This window comes from Elaeis guineensis, chromosome 6 (assembly GCF_000442705.2).
Source record: "Elaeis guineensis isolate ETL-2024a chromosome 6, EG11, whole genome shotgun sequence".
NCBI lineage: Eukaryota > Viridiplantae > Streptophyta > Magnoliopsida > Arecales > Arecaceae > Elaeis > Elaeis guineensis.
Genome location: NC_025998.2, coordinates 132269177 through 132282264, shown reverse-complemented (window position 1 = coordinate 132282264; position 13088 = coordinate 132269177). Strand labels below are relative to the sequence as shown.

Genomic DNA, 13088 nt, shown 5'->3' with positions numbered 1-13088 from the left:
TTGTTTCTCACATTTTATTTTAATTACCATCATAATTACTACTTTTCTTTATTTTTTGGTTCTTTTTGGTAATATTTTTTATAAGTCAATAGTTCAATCTTAATTTTAAATTTCTACCCCATCTTTTTATATATTAATACTTTTTTTTTTTTATCTACTCTCATATATATGAAGACTAGAATAGTTTGAATTCTAACCAAGCACAGATGTTGGCTCACCAATCTAAATATTTCCTCATTATTCATCTTTTCTTTTTTAAAATTTAAAACATTATTGCTTATCACCTTGTTACTCTCAACTACATATTGTATCTTGATCTTATATTCCTCCAAGATGAAATCGTGTTGTGCCTGGCACCCTCCCTGTACCTCAAAATATAAACATCACAAACTTACAACAGCTTACAGCCACATTGCCTTCTAGTGGAAGTAGCTCAATTGGGGTTGGATCAAGCCAGTTCGAGCAGATTAAAATTTGGATCCTTTAACTGATTCATTTATGTAACAGGTCTGGTTCAGGACTCATTATAATTTCTTGGTCCAGATTAGGGTCAGTTTTTTCCTAATCGAGTAATGCCCACGTTCACATGCGTTGCACGTTACCGTTATTATGCTCGGTTTGCTCATGGTCTGGCTCCAGATTGGAATCCAAATTTACGGTCCGATCCCCTATTGGCGTCAGGACCCACCTACATGCCTATTTATAAGGCTTATGGGACCTCAACACAATCCGATCACATCCCGGCGAGAAATAGTTTTCCAATCGGAGTGTCGGCCGCGCGGCGCAGCATCGAATACGAGGAGCGCCGAGAGAGAAGGGAGAAGGTGAGCACGAGAGGAAGTGAGGCGAAGGGGAGAGAGCGAAGGATAGAGAGCGGAGAGGAGGCGGTGGGCCTTGTCGTCTTGGTTCGATCTCAGCGGCGGCGACGTCGCCGGCGGAGGCGAAGATGAAGACAACAAAGGGAGGGAGGGTCATGAACCCTACCGACGCCTATCGAAAGGAGCTCCGAAAGAAGGAGCTCAAAAGGGTATGGAAACGAAATAATTTCTTCTCCTCCCGATTCCCTCCATTACTCTAGGGTTTATTTTCTGATGTTATCATGGGACGATTTCTTCTCTTTCCTGAATCGGTTTGATGCGATGCTGCTTCTTTTGATTTCTTTCTTTCATTGCCTATCATATCTTCGATGGATCCAGTTCTCTGATAAAATCTCGTATGATCGGTTTTTGTTGCTCACGAGAATATATCTTCTTGAAAAATATGGCTATAAGAGACTGGATTTTTGTGGAAGATATAATAAATTTGATGTTTTTCTCATCTTAAAAAAACTAATGCATCTGTAACTGTTTTATTTGTTTTCGTTTTTATTGGATAAAATCGCAAGCATGCGTAGTATGTGCCGCGTGATAAAAATTAGAACCAATCCCATCCCATGTTTTTCGGAAAAGATTATGATATATGATGAAGAACTACAGCAGCTAAAATTGCACGCAGGGTAGTACTTGATAAAAATTCACTATTTTTCAATGAGAAAGTAGGATATGCCTGGGGTTTTCTAAAGAGGCAACAAAGTTGTGGTTTCGATGTTTCTGCTTTATTAGCTGTTTAAGGAATAATTTGTTTTTACTTTCGTTGTAATAAACCACGTTCGGGTGGAGTACTCTCAAAGATAGTGGAAAAAGGCTGTCAGTAGTGGTACAGAAAAAGGTTCCACAGTTTTTTGAAATATTTCCTCTCTCTTTTTTTTTTCCTGCGGACGGGGCATGATGTAGCAGTCAGGATTTCCTACACTAACTGTTCATATATGGTTAAGTTTATCATTAGCCCAAGGGCTTGGGCCTTAAAAGGCACAGATTTAGCACAAAACTGCTATACCAGATTTAATGAACTAGCTTTAGCTATATTACTTTGTATTTGTCCATGTAGGATCCATAGATACCACTTTCCGTGTCCATGTTGTGCATTGGTTTTGTTGGATATTTTCATCTGCAATCCTAATTATTTGGGGCAGTTCCTCCATTTTATTTTAACTTATTCAAGTATATTCACAGTATATGCGCTTCGCGACTGATTTGGCTTTATTCTTGATGCTCTTGTTGACCCTTTTGTGGGGTCTCTCAGATATTTCAGACACATATACCTGCAAGATAGCACTTTTCTGCTCTCAATGAGATATTTCATTGGATACAAATTCTTGATTTTGTTGATATTATTGTACAAGACTTGACTTTTATTCGATGCTTTTGCAACAATCTATTAGGGGTATTATGTCCTTTTATAAGATTGATGCTTTGGTACATGCCACAGATGGCATTACTTTCTCCAAAGGTTCCACATTGATATGTGGATTATAGTTATGAAATTTCATCGCTTGTGCTTAGGGTCCTTTAATAATATATGTGTGTGTGTGTGTAGACTTTTTTTCAATAATATACACGTAAATGCATATGAGGTGAAGAACTGCATGACAAACTTCATTTATCTCTTACTAGCAAAAAAATGCTTCAGATCAATAGTTACCAGACTCATTTTTTATATTTATAAAAAAAAAACATATATGAATTAAACTAAACACTTTTTGTGCAAAACTTTCTAAAGACTTTTAGTTTACCAAATATTTTAGTTTTCTTGGGTATATCATCCTTTATTATGGCTAATATATTTTTTTAATTGATGTAGAGAATATAATAATAATCATGATTTATTAATTAATCAGAAGTATAGAGTAAGTTGCAAAATATGCCTACCTTTTATCTAATTGTGCAAATAGTTGTTCAATATTTCATACCTTGTAATCTTATCGTACGATATTGTTGTTAACTGTTCTGATTGAAACATTTGAATATTTTGGTCCCTAATTCAATTTTTTCTGTGTTCATTTTAATGGCTAAAGCCATATGTTAAATACCATGTCTTTATGACTGAATCATGGTGGCTAGTTTAACAGGCTATGCTTCTTTTATTTTTTTAAAAAAAATGTAATTCCTGTTTCAGAACAAAAAGGAAAGGAAGAAGGTGCGAGAGGTTGGGATATTGAAGAAAGACCCTGATGCCATCAGGGAGCAGATTAACAAGTTAGAAATGATGAGTAAGTGATTTTGACCTTGTATTCTTCGTAGCAGATTCTTTCAAATGGTTAATAGGATTCTTAACTTTGTAGTTTTGAATACCTTTTGACTTATTTGATTTTATTTGTAGAAATTCATCTTATCATCTCTCATAAATTCAATTAGTCAGAACTCAGAAGTGAACTACGTGCATGTGCCAACTCTGAAATTAATTCTTAAAGATTATTCTTTCTTGTCGTAATGATTTATTTGGTGGTAATATAGATTCCTGTTTCGTCATCAAAGAACTGGTAAACCTGTGTTTTATGATGCTGGCTTATTTCTGAATTGGTTGTTCTTCTGATATCAGGCACCCTTGATGTCTGCAAGGCAATTGATCTTATCTGTCTGTGTAACAAGCTTATGAACATAAAAATTTGCCTGCATTATTTTTCTCAGAGTGGGGACAGTCGAGAGCTCATTAACTTGTGGATATGATATGCATTCATAGGTTGATGACAATGGCCTCGTTTGGACAAATAATTTCTTTCCTTTTCCGGAATCTTAATCTTTTCTTCTGCCAAAATCATATTCCCTAGGTTTCTGATTGCTGAATGTTTAATTTACATGACTTTTGAGAGAGCTTGAAAGGTAAAAGTAAGGTTCATGAGCTAAGATTAGTAAAGAAAGAAAAATCAATATTTTGGATTGCTGAATAAAATGTCTCTTTCTTCCATTTCATTGCAAGATGTTTAAATAGAATAGGATGAAAAATAAGGATTTAACTAGAACAATTCATGGATTAGTTGTGGTTAAAATGAGTAACTAGTTGGTGGACTCTTCATGCAACATATTGCTTGGGCTCCTGGTTAATGCTACAACAAGCCAAAGGTTGCATCACCTAATGGAGCAAGGGTCAAAGTGCTGATGCTGAGATGGTTTCTACAATATATTCATATTTATACTTCTTAAGTTCGCCGTCTCGGCACCGGACCCCATACCAGTAAAATCCTATTATAGTGTCGGTAGGGGCTAGTATGGTGGACCGGTATGGTATGGTATGCCCCATATCAGGCTGCACAACAAACCATGCTACTTATGCTAATATTGGTGCCTACTTTTACAATCATACACTCTGGAAAATTCATGGACATATTCAAATGAGGCTTTGTGTATTTTGCATTGCTATGCTTTGCTCCAGTAGGTTCACTGCTTCAAGGAGGCTTGAAACCTGCAGTCAATTTAAGTGTCTGTCCTTATGCAAGTCACTTACATACATTCTACTATTAATTGTAAATGAGAAATAATATGTAAACTAATATCTATCTTTACTTTTAGTATGTTTATTTTATCATATATTTTATTAAGTTCTTTAAATATGCTGTAAACGGTGTTCATATTCTTACTTGTGCCCCAAATTTTAGAGTAGGTTTATTCATTATCTTGTGTCTTCACCAATTTATGCTGGCATCTAGAGAAGGATAGAAAATATGGCCACTTGAAATGTTGGATTGTTAACATGGAAGAATGATGATTCTATTAACAAATGATGGAGAAGGGGGGGGGGGAATGTCATAGTAAAGTTACAAGAATAAATGAAAAGGAGCAGAATGTAAGATTGATTGATAGTGTCATGTGGAGAGGATAATTAACAAAAGTGTTGGAGAGTAAATAAGCCACCCTATTACTATTTATACATTACAGGCAAGATTGGAAGAAAGAAAGTGAGATAATCTTGTATTGTGATGTATGGATGATTTGAATAATCTGGAGAGGCAAGTATAGTCTAGATAGAGAGTGCTAGAGGGCATATGGAGGGAGGAGGAGGTGAAATTGGAGGTGGATAGAGTGAGGAGAAGAGGAGTATTGGTTGTTGAGGACCTGGGGTAGAGGTCGAGGTGAAGAAGGGAAAAGAAAAGGAGAAGGAAGAAGAGAAGGGAGCCCCTCCTGTTTTGATAATTCCATTAGCATGTTTGGGCACTCTATACCCCTGACGTAATGAACGAAGGCTCCATCAAAGTTTAGTGGAGTTATTTGTTATCAATTTCATGTTCCATTTAGGATTCAGGTTTTTTTTTCTTTTGTGTTGTATGGTTTACCTTTAACAGCTAGAAATTTCATAACAGATCTTGGAACTAGTCATATCCTTTACCTCTATGATAATTCAAGAAAATTTGCCTTTTTGATATTACATTTCTGCCCTATGTTTAATGCACAAAATGTGATAAATCTAAGCATGATTTATTTTTTTTGGCATCCCCTCCTGTGAGGGTTATATTATATAGAATTTCTCATATAATTGATGGTAGCATTGATCATCATCATCATTGTTATCATTGTCGTCTTCTCTTCATCATAATGATATTCTTCTTCCTTTTTCTTTCCATGCATAATGGTTCAATTGATAGATAGCTTGGGCATCCCAAAGGATGGAAATACCTATACTTACCATTGATTGATGCAGAAGCGGATGGTGCTCTAGACAAGGCGAGAAAACATAAGAAGAGACAGCTTGAAGACACGCTCAACCTAGTTTTGAAGAAAAGGAAGGTAGTTCTTTTATGTTATTCTTGTCCTTTTATTCATTCCCTACTTCTTACATCATATATTTTTGAGTATTTATTGCTATAATTTTGGAGGTAGAAATCTTTGAAGGCCCCTTAAGATTTTGATATTTTTTGGAAATGTGTTTTGTAGAGCTGACTAGTGCCAATTCTCATTTTTCATTATTCATTGTTGTTTCCCGATTCAAATAGTTCTAGTCCCATGTCTAAAAAGGTTTAGACCTGTTCTGGTTTAAATATATGAAGCCCATCTTTAAGAACCTAGACATAGAATGGCTAGTTTGAAATGAATTTGCTTGTCGTACAACTCACCACACTTTGACTTGCATTGTGCATGCCCTTGAAGTCAATTGTATGATGGATAAGCAATATTTACATTCTAAATGATATGTATAATTTTAAACAGGTTACTCAGTTTTATACTTAATGTTTAGTTGCATAGATATTCTGATACTGCTGGTGTGGCGGTTTATGGTGATTATGCATGCTCACCATAGGGTATTTTAATGCACATATAGATATTCGTAACTAGTGTCTTGTTGTGTATTGAATGAACAACTGACTTTTGAATGATACAAATCTCTTATCTTCTCTTTAGAGTAATTGTCATGGGGTCTTGTTCTGATGAAAAGCAAGGTTGTTTAAGAACAAAGGTTACCGAACTTTCCTCTGTTAGTAATAACTATCAAAGATTGCAGGAAAAATGACCTTCCAGATCTGTGCGGGTAAGTTTCAAAGAGAAGTTCAATTTTGTTTTGTAAAACCTGATTGATGCACTCCAGGCCTTTCTGGCTTTTCCTATAATATTATTGGCCTCGCATGGGGTCTTCTATTTTGTTCACAACTTTTGTGGAAAAGGAAAAGGCATTAGTGGGGACCTTATACACAGAAACTGAATGACTTTGTATATATTTTCTTGTATCTATGACATTTGGATGGGAGAACAGAGAAACAAAGGGAGGAGTGGGAGATTGTAATTGAAGTACTTCCTATAAGTTCGGTACAGGTAAGGATTCACTTTTCTTTTTGATTTTTTTTTTAATCTTCCTAAACAGGAACATTAGTGGTACGAGGATGCCTATTCGAGAAATTTAGGCTTTTTGGGACCACTTTGAAGTTATTATTTTGTATTGTATTTAAAGGCTGTCAGAGGGGTTTTCCATACTGATGGGAGTGAGTAGAGTTTTGGTTCTTTTTTTACTGAAAATTCTTATTGGTAGGACTCAAATACTGGAGAATCTTATTAATTGGTAAATACCTAACTTCTTGATGCTGAATTAGGTTTCTAAGAGGAGATTACTTGAAATTGGATTTTATCATCAATCATATTGATCAGAGATGTTAAAATGCAACAAGATGAATAGGAAAGTCTTGTGGATCAAATTTTATTTTCTCCTTTGCACAAATTTCTGAAATCATGTTTGTTTGTGATGCCAATGAATGTTTTTCTGTCAAATTTGGTACTCGACTTTCTCTCACGACAGTTAGTTTCGTTTGAAATAGGGGCTCTGCCTAGCACAGCCTGCGGATGAGTGGAGGAGAGGATGACCCCCGAAAAAAAAAAAAAAAGAAAATCCTCTCTCTCCTTCTCCTTCTTTGGTCTTCCTTTGGTGGTAAATATCGGAACGGCACAGCATGGTATTGTACCAGAACAGCATAGTATGTTACCATATCGTACTGCCACCCTACAAGCATGAATGCCAGTTCTGGTGCTGCAGATCTTACTCTCATATATTTTAAAACTATCACCTTGCTTAGCTGCAAGGTCTATTGATAATATAATTAATCCGTCTCCACTTCCTGAACTGCGAAAAGCTATTTTTATGATACCTTTTTTTCACTAACACTGAAAAAGTCATTCTATCTCTCACAGGTTAAAGCTTAATCCAGCTACCATAGCAACTTGTAACTATTGTTTTCCTATAATAAGGGTCGTGCCCTACATATAAGGTTGTGTGCTGATGTTTTTCTTTTTAAAGGTTGTTCCTTGGCCATCTGATGGTCTGGCCAGCTTACATAGCTTGTTTCTTTTTAAAGGGTGTTCCCTGTTTGCTATTTGATAGTCTAGCCAGCTTCAATAGCTTTCCTTATAGGGAAGAGGCCTTCTCTTTGCTTCTTTGATTTTGGTGCTGTATCCTTTGCTTGCTTGCTGGAACAGAGTGCTTCCTGGGGCCTCAAAAAGGGGAAATGAAATTTCAATCAGGTGAACCTGATCAGCAGAGGATGATTGGCGACTCCAGAAAAATGATTATTGAGACTTAAACAGCTGGAACAGGATCCCATAGGGAATAGAAGGGATTTATATGTTCAATTGACTCAAGAGGGAAAAGCCCACTTAGGCAGGATTAAGACATTATGAAGTACATGTCTCAAGGGAATGTAAACCAGCACTAATCTTGAAAGCCTGGAGAAATTTTATACATGGTAGCTTCTATGATCTACCTTTATTGCACAAACTACTTTATTACTTTTTACACTAAACCACATGTTGAAAAGCTTCTCTACCACATCTTTTATCTCTAATTATATCTCGATGTGAAACAAAATGCTAGCGTTCCAGATTGTTTCCATGAAAATCTTGAATCCTAGCCAACTTTGGGGGGACTTTTGTTAGGCTTGCATGCAACAATGCAGGACCTTATCCAAAATGCTTAGCTAGTATGTGTTATTTAGGTTCCTTGGCCCTATGTAAGTATCCAAGATCTATCCATTGCATAGCCGATGTGGGACTAAACACACGCCTGCATGGATCCTAACACTGTGTTTCCTCACTGCACATCACTCTTGGTCTTGGTCTCCATATCAATATTATGCTTCATGCCTACCTAGAACACTTACTACAATCCTTCCAAATGATATTCGATAGATCACTTTCTTTGTATCTGAATTTTATGTTGCTGCACCTGCTTATACTACCTTTTCTTGAACGGCTTTAATCCTATCTGTTGTTGTTTATAGCTGTTAGATTGGTAGAAACAAATCAAATTGCTTGCGTACATAACACTTCCCTGATCAATCCTGGCCTTGGCTTAGCTCTACTCTATCTCATTGTGTTCATTGTCTTTTCCATATTCATACATCAAATCTAGTCTGATTTTCTTCTAACAATGCTTTCTCCTTATAATGGATTCTGGAGCTTTAATACTTCTAGGGTGGAAAATTGGAGCTTGCATAGCCTACCAAACTTTGGAGATGGGGATTGTCAAATGGTAATCTAAATTTCTGGATATGTTCTACAAGGTCTTAATGCCTACCTGTGATCGACATGAGTGTGGCATGCCATACTTTAATCCTTTGTTAAGGGTAATTATTTTAATTTTTGGTTCAGAACAGAAGAAACTAACCTGTTTCTTTCCGTAATGTAGATATGGCACTCCTTAGAAAATTTTGAAACAGCATACTGGCAATTGGTGTAGCCTTTGATACAAATAAATGTCTAACAATGTTTATATATCTTAATTCAAAGGATGAATTTTGTTATTTCTTATGTTGGATGTTTGTTCTGCACTCCCAAGCATGCTTGTTTCTGTATTCATTTTTTATGGTTATGTCTCTGTAAGATTAGGTTACCATGTTGGTGACTACATGTGTCGGTGCCTATGGTGGGTGCATTTCCGAAACAAAAGGTGGATATCTTCTATAAGAATCACATGGTTTTCGGTCAAATAAAGATATAGACCAAAAGATGATTGTGTCGGAGACACGAGAGAAAGAACTTTCATTAACATTAATATTTCAGTCAGATGGGAATCAGATCTGGTTTAAAGGTATTGAAAACTAGAAGCTAGACTAAGTAAAAAAGTAGATGATAATGTTAAACCTGACTTAGTAAGACGGATAACATGACTAGATATTGTAATAAACAGGACATGAGTCAAGTTGAAACCAACTTTGTTATTTTTATTACTCTGTGTCGTCACAGCTCTCATAAATTTGTGTAAACATCTGTCAGTGATTCTCAACATTGCTGAATTTGTTCATATCCTCTTCCTACCTTATCTTTGAACAGGAGTACGAAGATAAAATGCATGAAAAAGGAGAGGCGCCAGTAATGTTCAGGTGAGGTTTATTTCATGAATTTGATCTACTTTTTCATATAATATGGCAGTCTGTTAATAATGTTTCTTTTGCATGTTTTACTTTGTTACCAGCCATTTGGGCCCCCCTAGAAGACGAACAACTGCTGAAGAAGAGGAAAGATCTAAACATCCAAAGCCTGAGGTATGCATCTGAATATGACTTATATTACTGCTAAAATTTATACCTGGATGCATCTAAATCAGCTTATTGATGCAGGACTCTGTTTACTATCATCCTACATTAAACCCAACGGGGGCACCACCTCCTGGAAAACCCCCCATGTACAAGTCTTCTATAGGTTGTTATTCTCATCCTCTTTCCTGATTTATATTTCATTGATCACACAATTTCTCCCTTCTAATTTCTTTTTTCTGACTACTATGCTGCAGGACCCAGGATACCATTGCCTACTTCAAGTGCTGCAGCATCAACATCAAAGTCAGAGTCAGAAGAAGCAACATTATCTGTACCTCCTCCCCCTCCACCCCCACCACCCCCCTTGCCAGGCTCCGGTGAAATGACTTCTGTTGATGATTCTGCTGTACCTGCATCTATACCTTTACCACCCCCACCACCAGCCCCACCCAAGCCAATGGCTGATTCAAAAGCATCATTACCTCCTCCCCCACCACCTCCAGGACCGCCACCCAAAGAACCAGTTGCAGCTCATACATTGCTGCCTCCTCCCCCACCCCCACCACTCCAGCAGCCTTTCCATCTTCCTCCACCAGGTACCAACGGAAGAGAATTTGATAATAGCAAAAATGCAGCTACGGAGCGCCTTAGTCTCAAAGAATCTGATCAGGTATCTCTTTAATATCAATTGGTTGCTATGGTTGTGGTTGTTCAGAATTGTATTTTATCACTCTATTCATTGTTTCTTGGTTTGTCACTTATGCTTTGTTGTACTTCATACCATCGAGCTTTCTTGTATCTTATACTATGTAAAAAATGTTTCTTCTAGCAGTGTTTCAGATTTCTTTGCCCATATGCCTCCCATCACAAGTGTATCTCTTGCTCTGATTGTAAAATGTTTTTAAAAATATTTTTGTTATATTCTTTTCGTCATGTCTCTGATCATTTAAATGAGCTATGACTCTGTTGTCTGTCTTTCACTTTTTTTAGAAAAATTGATTTACTTTTTTTTTTTTTGAAATTTTGCAAGATCCTATGTTTTGGGGTCATTTTCTGTTGGTTGTTTTTGATTTGCTCTGATACGAATCTAATGCCAGTTATTAAGAAAGCCCTTTGAAAAATCTAGAGTTTTATATCTCATCGAGCAGGATTTTCAAATCATGGAATCCTATTTCCCAAATGTTACCAGAATAATAAATGGAATGCTTGTTAAACTATGGAACATCTGAAGAGTATCTCTTTTGCAGGTGACAGCTGTGCTCCCTCCGCCTCCACCACCCCCTGGACTACCAACAAAATCTGCAACTAGCCAGTCTGATGCCCCATCATCGGAATCTAGTGCAAATAGCACTTCAGTCTCAAATGACAACTCTAATAAGATGGCACCATTGCTGCCACCACCTCCAAGGCAACCACCCCCAATGCCTCACAGACTTCCCTTGATCCACCCTTTGCAACCTGATGTGATGCCTCCAGGTGTTGCACGCTTCCCCCCACCTCCACCAGATATGAGGCCTCCATTGATGGTCCCTGGAGTTCCTAACAGACCTCCTCCTCCGGGCATGATTCCACCACAAATTCCTAGGCCACCTTTTGCTGCGCCCCCTGGACCACCAGGAGTTCTGAGGCCTCCAGTTCCTCCAGGTCTTCCTCCCACTCAAGATGACGACCTTGCTGCCTTGAAGCCCGCTCCACCTCAGAAACCGTCATATGTCAAATCAGCTGCATCTACTGTTGTTAAGAGACCACTAGCGCAGCACACCCCAGAACTAACAGCTATGGTATGTTTTAACCATTCTGTTAATTGTTTGCCTTGCAGTACATGTAACATTTCTTTTATTGGAATTCTTGCATTTTTTTCATAGTCTGTTGAATTCTATGGTGTTATTTTTATTATACTCAATCAAAATCACCCCTACTTGGCATAAACTGAAGCCACGTTGTGGGATCTGGATTCCATGAGTTGGTTTGTTCCAGTCCTGACATCAAGATGACTTAGAAATATCCTATGGTGATGTTAGTCGAGTCTCCTTGGAGATATACTATGGTGATACAAGTCATGTTTCCCTAGGATAACTTCTGTACTTGAGGAGAAAAGCACTTCTTTGTCATGTTCGTAGAAATGCTGTGTCATGTTTTTTGAAGAGGTATTACAGACCCAATGATTTTAGGATTTCCAAATCAGAGTAAAATCGTCATCCTTTAAAGTGCATTTGCTTAGGTGTTGTAGAGACAGTACCATAGTTATTGGTGTCTTTGATTTCCCTTTCATTATTTGGATTATTGGAGCATTTGGCATTCTTTCAATAAATCTTTCAATTCTAAGTTCGAGTTTTCCTCTGTATTCCAATTAGTTTTTGTTTGATGTATTTCCTGAGGGAAATATGTTTTCAACTGCTTTATCAAGAGCTTGAATACCATGACGTGCTAGAGCCAGAATCTTAGCAATATTAACATACCTTCTCTCTCTCTCTCTCTCTCGAGTTTACCTGTGCTTTATCAGTTTTAGTTCTGTTCACCTTTAGTGATCATATCGATCCTTTCTCATGCTGTATGACCAATGTTTCTTTGGGGTCTCTGGAACAGGTTCCTGCATCGGTGCGTGTGAGAAGAGAAACTGCTCTTACAAAACCAAAACCAAAGCCACAGCTCCCGACAGCAGCCACAGCTCCCAGGCCTTTGGTCCCTGCAGCCTTTGGAAAGTCTGAGACAGCGGCTGCCTCATCAGCACCAAAGGCACAGAGCATTGATGACTCATATATGGCCTTCTTGGAGGACATGAAAGCCCTGGGTGCCCTGGATGGTTAGGCTTAGCGATGAGATGGCAATACGAAGGCTAACAAACTCCAGTTTGATTAGCAAAAAATTGAGGCCCTCGTTGATGATTGGCACTCTGTGCTTGGTGAAAATTCTATTTGATTATTTTTCATGGCCCTTTTTATGGCCCTTCTCTAGAATCACCACTCAACCAGCCTCTGGCATGTTCAGCAGGGATGTTCTTTCTCTTTGGACTCGAGTGGACGGCTCAAATATGAGGCAAAATCTTCTTGTTTCATGCACAAATGTTTGATGTGGGATAATTCATGCTGTAACGAGATTGTTCTACGTATGTTAAATGTTGTGACACAATGAACCGTTGTTTTACAATTATCATTGGATTCAGTGACTATTTTATTTGTTTTTGAAGGGCATGAGCAGAACGGGTTAATCAATCAAAAGCTAGTTGCAACTTGATGAAGCCCCTAATTCAGTTTTTATAATC

General features: G+C 37.5%; 1 protein-coding gene across 1 annotated transcript; it reads left to right on the top strand.

The window, feature by feature from the left end:
- The first annotated feature begins 727 nt into the window (after nt 1-727).
- Nucleotides 728-13012, top strand: LOC105046430 (protein EARLY FLOWERING 5). Its single transcript, XM_010925012.4, has 9 exons — nt 728-1027; nt 2995-3088; nt 5512-5597; nt 9621-9670; nt 9763-9832; nt 9908-9989; nt 10081-10496; nt 11074-11607; nt 12413-13012. The coding sequence occupies exons 1-9, from the start codon at nt 947-949 to the stop codon at nt 12632-12634; spliced, it is 1635 nt and encodes a 544-aa protein (XP_010923314.1). The 5' UTR covers nt 728-946; the 3' UTR covers nt 12635-13012.
- Nucleotides 13013-13088: the final 76 nt, after the last annotated feature.

Excerpts from the sequence above, each read along its gene's own strand:
- LOC105046430 (XM_010925012.4), top strand. The coding sequence starts at position 947 with ATGAAGACAACAAAGGGAGGGAGGGTCATGAACCCTACCGACGCCTAT. Across the intron at positions 1,028-2,994 it reads GAAAGAAGGAGCTCAAAAGG|AACAAAAAGGAAAGGAAGAA; the intron begins GTATGGAAACGA and ends TTCCTGTTTCAG. Across the intron at positions 10,497-11,073 it reads GTCTCAAAGAATCTGATCAG|GTGACAGCTGTGCTCCCTCC; the intron begins GTATCTCTTTAA and ends TCTCTTTTGCAG.